The sequence below is a fragment of the Emys orbicularis genome, chromosome 12 (genome assembly GCF_028017835.1).
Source record: "Emys orbicularis isolate rEmyOrb1 chromosome 12, rEmyOrb1.hap1, whole genome shotgun sequence".
NCBI lineage: Eukaryota > Metazoa > Chordata > Testudines > Emydidae > Emys > Emys orbicularis.
The window spans coordinates 44,660,123-44,677,285 of NC_088694.1; the positions used below are offsets into that span (position 1 = coordinate 44,660,123).

The 17,163-nt window shown below is 44.1% G+C and overlaps 2 protein-coding genes across 2 annotated transcripts; one reads left to right on the forward strand and one right to left on the reverse strand.

The window, feature by feature from the left end:
- Nucleotides 1-264: 264 nt before the first annotated feature.
- LOC135886283 (olfactory receptor 4D9-like) lies at nt 265-1,210 on the reverse strand. Its single transcript, XM_065414100.1, is given in 3 exon segments — nt 265-455; nt 458-1,187; nt 1,190-1,210. Coding segments are annotated over 3 exon segments (942 nt in total).
- Nucleotides 1,211-15,289: 14,079 nt separating this feature from the next.
- On the forward strand, nt 15,290-16,886 carry LOC135886284 (olfactory receptor 11G2-like). Its single transcript, XM_065414101.1, has 2 exons — nt 15,290-15,319; nt 15,939-16,886. The coding sequence occupies exons 1-2, from the start codon at nt 15,290-15,292 to the stop codon at nt 16,884-16,886; spliced, it is 978 nt and encodes a 325-aa protein (XP_065270173.1).
- The last annotated feature ends 277 nt before the right edge of the window (nt 16,887-17,163 follow it).

The following is a 17,163-nucleotide window of genomic DNA, read 5'->3' on the forward strand; positions in this document are numbered from 1 at the left end:
ACCCTGCCCTCCATACCGGTTCACAACCCCAATGTGGCCCACCCCTGTCATAAAGCCTATAACCAGGTTCTTTCATGTGGGTCTTCTCCTGAAATTAAAATAAATATAATTTCAGATTGAAGTTTTGCAATCTCAAAGCTGCCTAAGGAATTAAACATGCCTAAATCCTATGACAATTAATGGGATTTGAGCATCCAGATACCTAGGAAAGCTTGGAAGTATTTTGAAAGGCAAAACACACAATTGGCCTGCAACACAAATCTGTTAGAAGTTCGCTTTCCTCCTTGAGCACAGGAACCTTCCCATTAACCTCTTGATGGCGCTTTTCATCTCAGTGTTCCTCAGGGTGTAGATCATTGGGTTTAGCATTGGAGTGACCACTGTGTACAGCACAGACACTGCCTTGTCCACTGTGAATTTCTGGAAAGGCCGGTCATAGATGAAGACACAAGGCCAAAATGCAAACTCACCACTGTGATCTGAGCTGCGCAGGTGGACAGTGCTTTGTGTTTCCCTTCCATGACATGTATCCTTATCTTGACCAGGAGGATGGTGTAGGATATGAGCAATGCGATGAAGGCTCCTGTGGTGACCAGCCCATTGTTGGAGACCATCAGCAACTCCATCACGTACGTGTCTGTGCAGGCCAGTTTGATGACTTGGGGGACATCGCAGTAGAAACTATCTAGTGTGTTGGGTCCACAGAAGGGCAGTTGGATGATCAGTGTAAGCTGGACAATGGAATGGACAAAGCCACCCAGCCATGCCCCTGCCACCAGCCCCATGAACATACTTCTGTTCATGATAGACAGGTAGTGCAATGGCTTATAGATGGCCACATACCGATCAGCTGCCATCACTACTAGGAAGAAGACCACAGTTCCCCCGATGAAGTGGAAGAAGAACATCTGGGTCAGACACCCATTGAATGAGATGGTTTTGGGCTGGTACAGGAGGTCCTTTAGCATCTTGGGGGCACTCACCGAGGACTCACTGAGGTCCAGGAAAGCCAAGTTGGCCAACAGGAGGTACATGGGTGTGTGGAGGTGGGGGTCAGAGATCACAGTGATGATGATGGTGAGGTTCCCAAGCCATGTAGTCCTGTAGACTAGGAGGAAGACCAGAAAGAGGAAGTGCTGGAGCTCAGTGCTCTGAGAGATGCCCCTCAAAATAAATTCTGTCACGGGGGGGTGAGGTTCTCCTGTTCCATTTAGGGTCCTTAAAATATACCTGCAGGGAGGACATTAATGAGAATGATGAACTCCTTGAAGTTCTTACGGTTAAGTTACTGGTAACCACTCACAAACTTAACAAAGTTTTTGTTTTGTGCATTATTTTGCTTAGGACTTCCCTTTCAGATTGGGAAAGCACACAAAAAATAGCAGTGTAACTGCAGTGGAAAAGGGTAGATGCTTAATTAGGTACCTAGGACCTCATATTTCTGGTGGCTCACATGCTAGGTGAGTGTATGAACTACTGGGCGGTAGCGTCCCAGGCCCATTGTCATTCATAATGGCAATTCATAGTGATTCTTAGTATTTGTGGCAGAAAGCTGGTGAGAATGATTCTATAGCCTGGTGGTTAAGGTAGTCATGAGGATACTCAAAATCAAATCCTTGCTCCAGTCTATCTTTAATTATTTCCACAAAATAGCAGAGCTTCAAGAGTGGAGATTGAGTAAACCCCATACCCCAATATCCCATAACCCAGGGCATGATCCTCTATTATGGAAGACCTAAATTCAAATCCTTTCTCTGTATTAGGCAAAAAGGGAAATCAAACGCAGTTGTCCCACCCCACAGGTAAGTCTGCGAACCACTAAGCTACAGCCTATAACAGAGGCACCACCTCCCCCGAAATGTTTTGAAATTTTTGATCCACCAACAAATTCTGAAAAATATGTTCACTTGCTTTTTTGTATTACTGTTCTTAAATTACTGGTAACAACTGTCAGTCTTAACTCCAGCTTGGCAATGTTTTTGTTTCTTGTTGTTGTTTTTTCCCCTTAGGAATTCCCTTCTTTCCCCCATCACTGTGAAGTCGACTGCTCCTGCAAACTCAGGAAGGAGACATAATCCTGGGCACCTTAAGAAACTACACGTTGCATCATTCCTTTCACCTTTCTCTCTAGTGTTGGTCATAGACAGGGAACTCTACCAAAAGTAAAATCATCAGATGATTCCTATGATTCTATGATATTCTAACAGTATGTAAGCTCAACAGTGCTAGGAGATTTGTGTGTGTAGAGACGCTAGCACTGAATCTAGAAGCATTTGTATAACTCGTGGCACATGGAAGGGGTGAGGATGTTGTGAATACCCTCCGTCCATCTCACTAATCAGAAATTACTGATGCATGTCTTTATCTGTGGATAGTGTGTTTCCTAGGCAGAGTCAACAAAACCACTGTCCAATAAAGAGTAAATCACAGTGGAGTGCATGAACACTGATAAATAAATCCCCTATTTATGGATGAGTGAGGGTGTGTCTACACTACAAGCTATGCCACTGCAGTGTAGATGCTTACTACAGTCACAGAAGGGTATTTTCCATCACTATAGTAAACCTACCCTATTGAGACTCAGTAGCTACATTGATAGAAGAATTCTTCCATCAACCACACTGTGGCTATAGTGGGGGTTACGTTGATCTAACTATGTCGCACAGGGCATGACATTTTCACAGCTCTGAATGATGTAGCTAGGCTGACCTCCATGCATTTTAGGTGTATACCAGGCCTAAAACTCTCCCAGAATGCATGTTTCATTATTTCAGAATGAAGCCAGAGGGGGAGAGTTAAGGTTGTTTGGGTGTTTTGAACTGAGCATTTCCATTCTTTCAAATATTGGGTTTCTTTTTAAGTTCAAACTTAACACTGAATTTCTCTGAAGCTCTATGTCCCTTTTTCCACCATGACTTCCATCTCTCAATGACTCTCTTCCCCCTTTCCTTAGGAATTAATGCTGGGACTTACAGAAGAGCCAGATTGTTAAAGTTATTTAGGTGCCTAGTAGGATTTTCAAAAGAGCCTAGGTGTCTAATATACAATGAAATCATTGTGTTTTAGAGACCTAGAGTGGTATTCACAAAGGTATTTAGATGCATTTTCAAAAGTGCCTAATGGCCAAATAATTTAAAAGTACTTAGGCATTGAAAAACACAGATAGGTGCCTAGTGGAATTTTCAGAAACACCTAAGCAAGTTAGGAACCTAATTCTTGTTGAAATCAATGGAAGTTAGGCATGTATGAAGTTTAGGCACTTTTGAAAATCCCACTAGGACCCTACCTGCATCTTTAGGTGCATAAATACTTTTGAAAATCTGGCCCTTTTAATTTTTTGAAAATCCCACTTTAGGTCTGATGGAAGGGACTGAGAGCCAGGGACTGATCCCAGACCTGACTCTGTGAAATCAGGCTAAGGTTTGGCAACTAATGCCTAGTTTTTCAAAGCAGCCTAAGGGTGTCAGACATCCACTCCTTTGAAAATCCAGGGCTAAACCCAGCAGTGCTGAGAACAAGCAGTGTAGACCATGTATATCTACATTGCAGCTTGGAGCAAGCTAGCACATTAACATTATCAGTGTGGATGTTGCAGTGCGGGGTCTCAAGCCCACCTGACTCTCCTGGGTCTGAGCTCAGGTGGCTAATGTTAGGAGATGGGACCAGGGCTCCTAAATCATGAAGATAGCTTGGAACAATTTACCCTTAGGCTGAGGTATGTCGGGTTTACAGGCTAAGATTTCCAAAGCTGTTTAGAGGAATCAGGCACCCAATTCCCAGTACAAGCAGCTGAACATTGAACTCTACCAGGGAGCATAAATCTTAGTCAATAGGAGCCAGATTTGTAAAGGTATTTAGGTTCCAAATGATGCAGATAGGTGCTTAGTGGGGTTTCAAAAGCACCTCTGAACCCGAACACTGAAACCTATGGGAGTTAGGCACCTAGGCACTTATGAAATTTCCACTAGGCTCCTATGTGCATCTTTGGGTGTCTAAATATCTTTAAAAAACCAGCCCTAATTCCTAAAATGCACAAAACATCTCAGTAACTGAGGATCCAGTAGCCAATTAAAGTTCTGATGTATTTGCACAATTGTCCCATATCAAACAAATGCTGGCAAACAAACACAGCCAGGTGGAGGCAACTGGGCTCCACTTCTCCTGCTGCAGAATACAAAGAGGGAAAGGATGTGACTCTCTATGCAGACCGACTTTACATGGATCATTGTTATTATCAGCTTCTATCCCCTGACTCCACTTGTCTCGGTGAGTTTATGGTCTGCAGCCATTGCACAGACCTGGGAAGCAAACTCCCATTCCCATCCCCCCGCGGGAACCATTCCTGCCCCAAAGCAGCAGATATTTCAGTGCTTTGGTTAAACTCTTCTACTTCGTGGGGAAGGATGTCCCAATGGTTAGAGCACTAGGCTGGGACTTGGCAAACCAGCATTCAGTTCCTTGCTCCTCCATTTGCATCCTGTGTTTGACTGGCCTGGTACTGAGTCACTCTGCCCCACTTCCCTGTTGGACATTGTCCCTCCAAACAGCACCTGCCACTAGCCAGTGGAAGTTGTGCCTGGCCCACTGGCTACTGCAAGACCCAGCATGTGCTGGGTCAATCAGCATCATCCCTATCCTCTCAGCAGATGAGGAAGGATGATCGAGTTCTTAGGATAGCAGCCTGCCACTGCAGAGATGCAGGTTTCATTTCCTGTGCTGTCACACATGCCTTGTCCGACCTTACACAAGTCACTTATAGCACATTTTTAAAGGTGTTCAGGCTTCTTAAGGCAGCTGAGCACTTCTGAAAATCCCACTGGGCACCTGTCTGCATTTTAGGGGTCTGACCATCTTTAGAAGCCTGGTCCTTAGCCTCTCTGTGCCTCAGTTTCCCATCCCAATGATGATAATGCTACTTCCTTACCTCACTGGACTGTATTAAGATAAATACTTTAAATATCTTGAGATGCTCATGTACTGTAGCCATGGGGCTGCTTGAAATATTTTAAATACATGATTACAAATACAAAGGCTGAGATTTTCCTGGGTCTCTAGGGGACTGGGATGCCAAATTCCCAGTAAAATGAATGGGAGTTGGGGGTTCACTTCCTAGGGCTGGCTTTGAAAATCTCATCCAAAGTGACTGTGAGTCTGACCTGGACAGTAAACCTCCTTGTTTCTGTCCATTTAAAGCCATTCCTGTGCCTATGCAAAGCACATTGCTAATATTCCAGCCTGGATCCCAGTGTCTGAGAATGTTTTCATCAATATTTTAAAATGTAATATTAAAAATTGCAAAGAATAAAGTTTGAAATTTCAAAAGTTTTAATAAAACTGCTGTTAGGTTCCTTGGCCAGGTCCAAAGCTAAAATATCGTCTGCTAAAGCCAGATCTGAACGGCCAGATTTTTTTCTGCACTCTTCAGTCTAACTGATAAAGGTATATAAGAAGCCAATGGCTAGAAGTTGAAGCTAGACACATTCAGACTGGAAATGAAGCATACATTTTTCAAAGTGAGGATAATTAACCACTGGAACCACTTACCCAGAGTCATGGTGGATTCTCTATCACTAGCATATTTTTTAATCAATATTGGATTTTTTTTCCAAAAAAATCTGCTCTAGGAATTATTTTGAGGACATTCTCTGGCCTGTGTTATACAAGAGGTCAGGCTAAATGACCACTATGATCCCTTCTGGTCTTGGAGTCTATGGGATCTACGCATTTATGGGGAGATGTATGGGTTAGGTAATTTATATTTTGTAAGAACGCTATACATGGAAATGCTCTGGAAGCATCAAGGGCCAGATTTTTAAATGTCTTTGAGTGCCTAAAGATGCAGATAGGTACCTAGTGGGATTTTCAAAGGCACCGAGGTGCCCAACTCCCATTGATTTAAATGGGTGTTAGGCACCTACATTATTTTGAAAATGCCACTAGGCACCTATTTGTAAGTATAAGTGCCCAAGTACCTTTGAAAATCTGGCTGTAAGTGTTAAACCCTACTCAAAATATTATTTCCTTATCTGAGCATTTCCCCCCTCTCCATAACACAAATGCAAGCAACTTAGTAGAGGCTGGTCAGAACATTTTCAAGTAAATGTATTTTCATCAAAATGTGCTGCTGTTTCATTGAAGTGGAGATGCTTGCCAGAGATGTATTGATTCAATAACGTTTCTGATGGGAAGATTTCTGAGATCCAGGGCTCTCAGATCACTTCTGATGATAGATAGATAGATAGATAGATAGATAGATAGATAGATAGATAGATAGATAGATAGATAGATAGATAGATAGATAGATAGATAGAAGAAACTGAAAACCTGACCTTTTTACTCCAATACCAGAAATTTTAGCCAATTCCATTTCATGAAAATGTTCAAAGTGTTTTGGTTTTGTTCCGTTGCAGATCCTTAAAAATCTCTAAGGATGGAGATTCCACCACCTCCCTAGGTAACCCATTCCACCCTCCTAGTCAAAAAGTTTTTCCTGATATCCAACCTAGACCTCCCCCACTGCAACTTGAGACCATTGTTTCTTGTTCTATCATCTCCCAACACTGAGAACAACCTATCTCCATCCAGTGCCGGCTCCAGCTTTTTTGCCGCCCCAAATGAAAAAAATAAATAAATAAAAAAAGAAGAACCCAATCAAGCTGCCACCAAAATGCCGCCAAAGAGGAAGACAGCGAGTGAAGGACCGCCGCCGATTTGCCGCCGATCTGATGCAGGCCAATTAAGCTGCCGCTGAAGTGCTGCCACCGCCGATCCGAACGTGCTGCCCCAACAACGGATGCACTGCCACCCCTTTCTATTGGCCACCCTAGGCACCTGCTTCCTTCACTGGTGCCTGGGGCCGGCCCTGTCTCCATCCTCTTTGAAACTCCCTTCAGGTACTTGAAGGCTGCTATCAAATCCCCCCTCACTTTTCTCTTCTGCAGACTAAATAACGCCAGTTCCCTCAGCCTCTCTTCATAAGTCATGTGCCTCAGCCCCCTAATCATTTTTGTTGCCCTCCACTGGACTGTCTCCAATTTGTCCACATCCCTTCTGTAGTGGGGGGAACAAAACTGGATGCAATACTCCAGATGTGGCATCAGTAGTGCCGAATAGAGGGAAATGATCACTTCCCTCAATCTGCTGGCAATGCTCCTACTCATGCAGCCCAATATGCCGTTAGCCTTCTTGGCAACAAGGGCACACTGTTGACTCATATCCAGTTTCTCATCCTCTGTAATTTCCAGGTCCTTTTCTGCAGAACTGCCCTTTATCCAGTACATCCCCAGCCTGTAGCGGTGCATGGGATTCTTCCATCCTAAGTGCAGGACTGCATTTGTCCTTGTTGAGCCTTATCAGATTTCTTTTGACCCAAGCCTCCATTTTGTCTAGCTCACTCTGGACCCTATCCTTACCCTCCAGCATATCTACCTCTGCCCCACATCTTAGTGTCATCCACAAACTTACTGAGGATGCAATTCATCCCATCATCCAGATCATTAATGAAGATGTTGAACAAAACCAATGCCTGGGGCACTCTGCTTGATACCAGCTGCCAACTAGACATCGAGCCATTAATCACTACCTGTTGAGCCCAACAATCTAGTCAACTTTCTGTCCACCTTATAGTCCATTCATCCAATCCATACTTCTTTAACTTGCTGGCAAGAATACTTTGGGAGACCATATCAAAAGCTTTGCTAAAGTTAAGGTATATCACTTCCATGGCTTTTCCCATATCCACAGAGCCAGTTATCTCGTCATAGAAGGCAATCACGTTGGTTAGTCATGAATTGCCCTTGGTGAATCCATGTTGACTCTTTCTGATCACCTTCTTCTCCTCCAAGTGCTTCAAAATTGATTCCTTGAGGTCCTGCTTCATGATTTTTCTAGGGACTGAGGTGAGGCTGACTGGTCTGTAGATCCCTGGATTCTCCTTCTTTCCTTTTTTAAAATTGGACATTATATTTGCCTTTTCCCAATTGTCCCAGATCTCCCCCGATCACCACGAGTTTTCAAAGATAAGAGATTAGGAGTGAAGGCTTCTGATATTTCCCCCTGGCTCCAGGAGTGGAGTGGGGTTTTAGCAAGAGGAGTCTATGAATCCAGATTCCTGGGCTATATCCCCAAATCTGGGAGGAAAGTAGGGTACGATGAGTTAGAAACAGGGGTTGGGGAAGCTGGATTCAGGATTCATAGATTTCATAGAATTAAAGGCCAAAAAGAACAATTAGATCATCTAGTCTGACCTCCTGTATATCACAGGCCATTAAATTTCACCCAGGTAGCCCTTTACTGACCCAATGACTTGAGTTTGGCTAAAGAAGTGTGAGGGGGCCCACCTTCACCCTATTCAGGAGGAAGCTAGCAAGCTGTCCTAGGCTCAGGCTGGAGGGAGGATGCTTAAAAAGGGAAAGCCTGCCACAGGAAGGGATGGCAACTAGGGGAAGATGCCTGTGCCTTGGAGACAGTTGGATACAGGGGTAGATCAGCAAAGAGAGAGAGAGAGTTGTGGCACCTGCTGCCTTGAGACTGCCTGAACGTGATATAGAATGAGGGTTACAAAAAGCGGGGAGATCTAAGGGTGGACTCTAATCCTGATCAGGACACAAAAAACCTACAGACAAGCTGGGCCTGAAAGAGGTGAACAAAAGACCAAGCCCCCTTTTTCCTTTCTTTGCTTTGATCCTCCCTGTCCTTGGGAAGGGAGGATAGAACCTGTTTTTGTTTGGAGAGACTCTAGTATGCCCCGAGCAGGGGAAGGACTTGGTTGAGTGCTAGAGAAGGGAAGGATCCCAAACCATCTTCTGGTGGGGATTCAAGGGCTCCTATCCACCACAGCATCTTCTAGGAGGGCATCCAGTCTGGATTTGAAGGCATCAAGAGATGAAGAACTCACCACTTCCCTTGGTAGCTTCTTCCAATGGTTAATGAAAAAAAAGTTGTGTCTAATTTGCATTTGTCTGGCTTCAGCTTCCAGCCATTGGTGGTTGTTCTGCCTTTCTTCTCTAGATCAAAGAGCTCTTTAGCACCTTCATTCCTTGCTGAATCACTTTGCATTTGACTGTGTTAAAACACATTTCTTTTGAATGGGCCCCACTTCCTAAGCAATCCAGATCACTCTGTGTCACCGCCCTGTCCTCATCATCCTGTATCAGTCCTCCAGTCTTTGGGTCATCTGCAAGTTATGTCAGAAGATATATATCTACTTCAGATCATTCATAAAAATGTTGAATGGCATCAGTGCTGCAGAATCTCATTAGAAATACCTCCTTTAGGTGATGCGACCTCATTAATGACTTTTTTAAAAATCAGTCAGTTCACCAGTTCTTAATCTGATTAGTATGTGCTGTGCTAAATTTTTATCAGAAAATCATGTGGTACTTACAAAAGTCTAAGGGTTAGATCGACAAAGAGGGTTAGAAGCCCAGATCTACTTTTGATGCCTGAATCCAATATTTAGATACTTAAAATCCCTGCTTAGCTTTCAGAATTGCGCACTAGCCCGTAGGCTATACAGTCATTCTGTCTCTTCTTCTGGCCCAATAATTAAGTAAAATACTTAAATATTTTATACAGCATAGAATAGCTTCAAGAGTAGAGACTGAAAGAAACCCATCTCAATATACCCTATAGACTAGGTAGGGTAGGACAATCACCTAGAAGGTGGGTGACCTGGATTCAAGTTGTTGCTCTGAATGAGGCAGCGGGGAGGTTTAAATTGGGGTGTTGAGTGTGGTTGGTGACTGTTTAAAACACCGGGCGATTGGGCAAAATGGCACACCCTTTCCTTTTCTGCAAGAAGTTCCTGACCTACATTAGATGCCTGAGTTCAGGAGAGTGAACATAAGAATATAATGTAAGAATGTCCATACCAGGTCAGACCAAAGGTCCATCTAGCTCAGTGTCCTGTCTTCCACCAGTGGCCAAAGACAAATGCTTCAAAGGGAACGAACAGAACCTGGCAATGATCCAGTGATTCATCCCTTGTTGGTCAGTCATAGCATCTAGCACCAGAGGTTTAGGGACACCCAGAGCACGGGATTGCGACCCTGGTGATCTTGGCTAATAACCAGTGATGGAACTGTCCTCCATGAACTTATATAAGTCTTTGCTTGAGGTAGTTATATTTTTAGCCTTCAAAACATCACCTGACAATGAGTTCCATAGGATGACTGTGCATTGTGTGAAATACTTCTTTTTGTTTGTTTGTTTTTTAACCTGCTGCCTATTAATTAATTAATTAATTAATTAATTAGATTGGGTGACACCCTAGTTCTTGCCTTATGTGAAGGGATAAATAACACTTCCCTATTCACTTTCTCCATACCATTCATGATTTTATAGACTGCTATCCTATCACTCCTTACTCATCTCTTTTCTCTCCTCATCTGGAAACTGTTCAATCCCATTTATCATTTTATTGCGAGTCTGCACCTTTTCCAATTCTAATATACATATTTTTGGATGGGATGACCAGAACTCAAGGTGTGGGATTTATATCATAGAATCATAGAATCATAGAATATCAGGGTTGGAAGGGACCTCAAGAGGTCATCTAGTCCAACCCCCTGCTCAAAGCAGGACCAATTCCCAACTAAATCATCCCAGCCAGGGCTTTGTCAAGCCGGGCCTTAAAAACCTCCAAGGAAGGAGACTCCACCACCTCCCTAGGTAACGCATTCCAGTGCTTCACCACCCTCCTAGTGAAATAGTGTTTCCTAATATCCAACCTGGACCTCCCCCACTGCAACTTGAGACCATTGCTCCTTGTTCTGTCATCTGCCACCACTGAGAACAGCCGAGCTCCATCCTCTTTGGAACCCCCCTTCAGGTAGTTGAAGGCTGCTATCAAATCCCCCCTCATTCTTCTCTTCTGGAGACTAAACAATCCCAGTTCCCTCAGCCTCTCCTCATAATTCATGTGCTCCAGACCCCTAATCATTTTTGTTGCCCTCCGCTGGACTCTTTCCAATTTTTCCACATCCTTCTTGTAGTGTGGGGCCCAAAATTGGACACAGTATTCCAGATGAGGCCTCACCAATGTCGAATAAAGGGGAACGATCACGTCCCTCGATCTGCTGGCAATGCCCCTACTTATACAGCCCAAAATGCCGTTAGCCTTCTTGGCAACAAGAGCACACTGTTGACTCATATCCAGCTTCTCGTCCACTGTGACCCCTAGGTCCTTTTCTGCAGAACTGCTACCTAGTCATATAGGTATATGGTGGCATTATGATATTTACTGTTTTAGTATCTATCCCTTTTCTAATGGTTGCTAACATTCTGTTAGATATTTTGACTGCCGCTGCAGATTGAGCAGATGTTTTCAGAGAACTATTCACCATAACTCCAAGATCTCTTTTTTAAGTGGTAACAGCTAATTTAATCCCCAGCACCTCTTAGAGAACACAGCACTGCCTTAGTATTGCCAACTACTGGCTGGGATTCACCATGTGCCCAGGGGGCTGGCGTTGCGGCTTTCAATGTGGCCTCATCTTGACACCTTACCTGTTGTGTTTGAGGGGATGGGCTCTGTGTGTATGTTTGTTGGGGGGGTTAGAAGGCTGGGGGGCACTGAGGGGAAGAAGGAGGGGTCTCCCTGTCACTGTTGTGGGTGTCCACAGATCATTCAGGGATCAAATCCAGATCTTGCTACTCCCACCCACTCCAGAGACCAAGTCCCAGAAAGATAGTGGCTCAGAGAGCAGATATCAGCCCCCCTCTCACCCAGAAAGCCACAAAACAATGCCACACTGGGATGGCTAACCCGGCACTGAGCGGTGTGTGTGTGTGTGTCCCTGCTTCAGGGAATGGACCCTGAGCAGTGGGTGGAGAGAGCAAGAGAACCCAGCACCTCCTGGAAGACAAAGAACTGCCTTAGTACTGCCAACCCCTGGCTGGGATTAGCCACATGCCCAGGGGGCTGGCACTGCGGGCTTTCAATGTGGCCTCATCTTGACACCCACCGTGTTTTGTTTGAGAGAGTGAGCTGTGTGTGTGGGTTGGGAGGGCAGAAGGCTGGGGGATGGGAGGCGGGGCATCTCCCTGGCACTGTTCTGGGTGTCCACAGATCATTCAGGGATCAAATCCAGATCTGGCAGTTCCTACACACCCCAGAGACCAAGTCCCAGGGACCCAGTGGCTCAGAGAGCAGATATCAGCCCTCTCTCGCCCAGCTCCCTTCACAGCAGAGGAGGATTCTGAGATCTCACAACCAGGTGGGTTTTCACACACAGCTTCCTTCTTGCTTTGAATCTTCCCTGGCTGCTGCATTGTTCTGTCACCTGCTTCTCCCTGCTCCAACCACTAACCCAGCCAGGCACAAATTCAGCCTGGCAATTAGTAGAACGTTTCTAACCATCAGAAAGGGGAGGTTCGGCAGCAGCCCCACAATAGGAGCTTTGGGGGGCACACAGCTTTGTTCATTTTAATGGAGAGGTAGAGAAACGTATGAGTGTGATTGTATGATGGAGCTGCTTGTGATGTTGGAGACAGGGCTGAGCAGCCCATGGGCTCACTTCCAGTTAATGTCCTGTGTTCCGAAAGCTCATGCTTCAGGGTTTCATCCGGCCACCAGCAGGGGTCAGGAAGGGATTACCTCCACCAATATATTCTGAGAGGGTAAATTTTCTTTTGTTTTAATCTCCTTCCTCTGAAGCTCCTGGTGTTGCCCACAGCTGGAGATGGGATCCTGGGGGGTGATCCAGGCTCTGAAGTGGCACAGAGCATTGTCTGTCTCTCTCGAGTGGTTGGCTGGCTGGTTCTCGCTCACACGCCTTGGGTCTCATTGAACACCATGTGTGGGGTTGGAAAGGAATTTTTCCCCAGCTCATATGAGCAGTCACCTTGTCATGGAAGGGGGGGGGTAGCCTTCCTTTGCAGTGTGTGGGTGTGGGTCACTCACCAGGACTATCTGGATGGGGCTCATGTAACCATTTCTCTGCCAAAGCTGAGGTCTCAGGCACTGGTGCACCTTAGTTCCACCTACTCTGCCTGTGGCAAATAATAGTTTAGTCTCCTGAAGGGGTGCTCTCGGTGGCCTGTGCTATACAGGGGGTAGGAATAGGTGACTGGGTGGTCCCTTCTGGCTGCCCCCCAGGCCCAGAACTTCCTGACTCCCTGCCCCAATGCTTTATCCCTCTGCCCCACTTCCCTACCAGACCTGGGGACAGAACCCATGAGTACTGACTCTCAGTCTCACCCATTCTGACCACTACACCTGACTTCCCTTCTTCCATGGAGCTCTACTGATTTACACTAGCTGGGGATGTGGGACATTGTTTTTCCACTAACACCCATTCAATTACAATGACTAATTAACATGGTGGAGAAAGGTACTCAGATTTCAAATTCTAACCCCTTCCCCTCTTCAATGCAGATGTCAATGCTCCCAGGAAACATCTCCCAATCCTCCCAATAATGTCCCAGTAAAACCAGAGAAGACCATACTTTAGAGCCTCACCCATTTCAGCCTTACCCAGTGTAATTTACATTGGGAATTTAAACCAATATAGTTAAATGAATGCAAAAGGTAATGAGGATATTCTTAATTCAGTTGAAACCCAATTATTCTGGTTTAGTTTAAATCAATTAAGAGTAGGTTTAAACTACACTGAAATCAGCTTCTTTGTGACCAACGTGTGTCTGCACAGTGGTGTAACTATACCAGTTTAAAAGCCAATTCAAGTTATACGAGTTGCTAAGGCTTAAATTATTGATAGAGTCCAGTAAACATTATTGTACTGCCCAATAATTCTTCAACAAAGAGCAGATTTTCATTTTAGACTAACAGGCAGACAGACAGATAAACAGAAAGGGAAGTGTGAGAATAGATAGGTAGCTAAATAGACAGATATGTCTCAATTTTGAAGAAAAAGAAAAGTACTTAAAAAAAAAGGTGGATTTTTTTCTCTTTCCTAAAGAAGTAAGAAAAGAAAAAACAAAATACAATTCCTTTGCAGATAGATTCGGATCTGTTGTATATTCTCTGTACTGAGATGATCAGCACAGATACTTCTCTGCATTTGTCCAGATCCCAGAATTGAGGTAGGATTTTTTAAATCGAATTTAGATGTACATAAAAATATATTTATTGATTTAACATTTTCCATCTATCTATTTTAATTTTACCAATCTAATCTATGAATTAATAAAATACATATTTACTACTTTAATATTTGACTTTAACCTGCAAATTAGCGTAATATAGTGTTCATAAACCAATATTTCAACCAGTTCTGGAACTTTGTCATATATAGAATTATTAACTCAATATTTTAATTGGCTTTGGAGGTTAAAAAAAGCAGAACTCCAGATGTCATATTTTAACCAAATCTAAGAATATATGTAGTTCTTCATTTAATATTTTCATAAAAGCTAGACATTTATAAACATATCAGATTAAAATTGTAACCATGTCTGGGAGATACCATTTATCATTATTACTATTTTAATAACATCTGGAAAATAGTAAAAAATATACTTACTCATTTAATATATAATCAAATCTAGAGAAAAGTAATGTATAATTCTTTATTTACTATTTTAATGAAAATAAGAATATATCATTATTAAATATGTAAATGATCATTGGAATTCATACACTATATAATTATTAATGCAACATGTTTAACAAATGTGGAAATCAACACAATATATACTTATTAATGTAAGGTTTTAATCAAATCTAGAAATTAACATAGTATGTAAATATTAATTTAACATGTGAAATGAATCTGGAAATCAATAAAATATGGACTTACTATTAATGAGTAATGAATACAATATCTAGTTCTTAATATATTATATTAGTTAAAACAGTAATTCATGATATACATAATTATTAATTTGTTATTTAAATGGAAAGTAGAAATTGATAACATATATTGGTATTAAATTATTTTAAATATTGGAACTGAAATCTTAGGTTATTTATTTTTAATCAAAATTATGAATACTTTTCATTTTAATCATTTTTTAAAATTGATATAGCATGCAGCTATTAATTTTTCATTCTGAGTCTTGAAATTAATATAAACTATAACTCTTAATTTACCAGTTTAATCTATTTTGGAAAATATAATGTGTAAAATGTTTGGGGAAGAGACAATTTTTTTAAATAAACACTAATATAAACCATACATAATATAATTGTCATTTGACTCTATACATTCATTTCATGAGCAACAATAATTTGTAGAGTTGAATCATATTGATACATTCATATAGATTTTTATATATTTGATCTAGATTTTCCTTCTACAGAGCCTTTTGGGCCAATCCATGATTGATGTCGTCCTTGGAGCTGTCCAAGCTCAAGGTAAGGAATTTTTAAAAGTCCTCTCGATTCAGTTCTGTGTCACTCATTAGCTAGACGGGGGGAGGTTTGGGGTAAATGTGTCCAAGGTGCTTTATTGGTTTAGGATTCCAATCCCATTTACCAAAGGGATTTAGGGCCTGACACTCAAGCGGATTTAGGTTCCCAAAGGTGCAGCCCCAGCCCAGTCAATTTCACGTTAGCCTTGAAGAATAGGGAGGAGGGGACATTAAATCAGCTCGTTCTGCTTCTGTGACATCATGCACTGTTTTGACCAGCACAGATGGGGTTTGTGATCCTAGACTGGTCCATAGGAGCTGATCCAGCTACGGAAGCAGGAGCAAGAGTTCATTGCCCAAGCAGGACAGCTGGCTCAATACCTTAGTGCAGGATCTTTATCCAGTGCGGAGGGTTTCCAAAGGCAGAATAAACCCAGCTTCAGTGTCAGATCCCAGGCAGAATTTGAAATATGATATGCAGGAGAGAGAGAGAGAGAGAGAGAGAGAGAGAGAGTGACTGTGACTGTGTGTGTGCTAGTTCCTAATACTGTAACCACTAGACCCCTCTCCCCTCCCAGCACTCTGTGTAGAACCTGTGAATCCTCTTGATTGTTTCCTTTCAGCTCCAGGGCCCCCTGATACATCCGGCCAATGGCACCATCCCAGTGACCAAGTTCATCCTGCTGGGTTTCGAATCCATGGACTGGGAGAGCCGCATTTTCCTCTGTGCCCTTCTCTCCTCCGCCTACACTGGGACGCTGGCAGGCAACCTGTGCATTGTGTGGGCCGTGCTGCGGGACCCCCGCCTCCAACGCCTGCCCATGTACATCCTGCTGGGGAACTTCTCCTGGCTGGAGATATCCTATGTCACAACCACAGTGCCAAGGATGCTCTCTGACCTCGTGTCCCCCGGTGTCCCCATCTCCTTCCCTGCCTGCTTTATGCAGTTCTATTTCTTCTTATCCATGGGGGCTACCGAGTGCCTCTTCCTCGCTGCCATGGCCTTGGATAGGTACCTGGCCATCTGCCACCCCCTGCGCTACCCCGTCCTCATGTCACCTCACAGCTGCTGGGTGCTGGCCTCCTCCTGCTGGCTCATTGGCTTCCTGTGGTTCATAGTGCCTGTCACCCTCATCTCCCAACTCTCCTTCTGCGGCACCAACACCCTGGATCATTTTGTCTGTGACCCAGCCCCGTTGCTGGCTGCCTCCTGCACCCCAGCTCCCCAGGCTGAACATTCCTGTTATGCCCTGAGCTCCCTCATAATCTTTGCCACCATCCTCTTCATCCTGGCCTCCTATGGGCTTGTCATCAGGGCTGTGCTGAGGCTGCCAGCTGGGGCTGGGCGGCACAAGGCTTTCTCCACCTGCTCCTCACACCTGGCTGTCGTGGGCCTGTTCTACGGCTCTGGCATGGTCAACTACGTCAACCCAGCAGCCTCGGGGGCCAGTGGGAAGGTGGTGACTCTCTTCTACACAGTGGGGACCCCACTGCTCAACCCGCTGATCTACAGCCTGAGGAACAAGGAGATGAAGGAGGCTCTGAAGAGGACCCTGCTGGGGGAGCAGTAGGGGGTTCTGCTCTGTCCGCACTCTGCAGGGACTGGCTGGTCAGGGGGGTGGGCAATGGGATATGGGGCCTTTTCCTTCTGGGGGCGAGGGCTCCAATGAAGCAGGGGGAGCACACACAGCATTACTTCTAGGTTATACTATAAAGATGCCCATTTGACAATGAACCCAGAACACAATTGAGAACTGGAGGGGACGGCAGCGATGTCTGTGTGTGTGTGTGTGTGTCTTTTCTGGAGGAAATATGCCCTGCTCAGTGTGTGTGTGCAGAAGGAGACTG

What these genes read in the sequence shown, in the direction of transcription:
- LOC135886284 (XM_065414101.1), top strand. Translation starts at nt 15,290, where the DNA reads ATGTCGTCCTTGGAGCTGTCCAAGCTCAAG. An exon ending in TGGAGCTGTCCAAGCTCAAG is followed by an intron (nt 15,320 to 15,938) that starts GTAAGGAATTTT and finishes GTTTCCTTTCAG; the next exon opens with CTCCAGGGCCCCCTGATACA.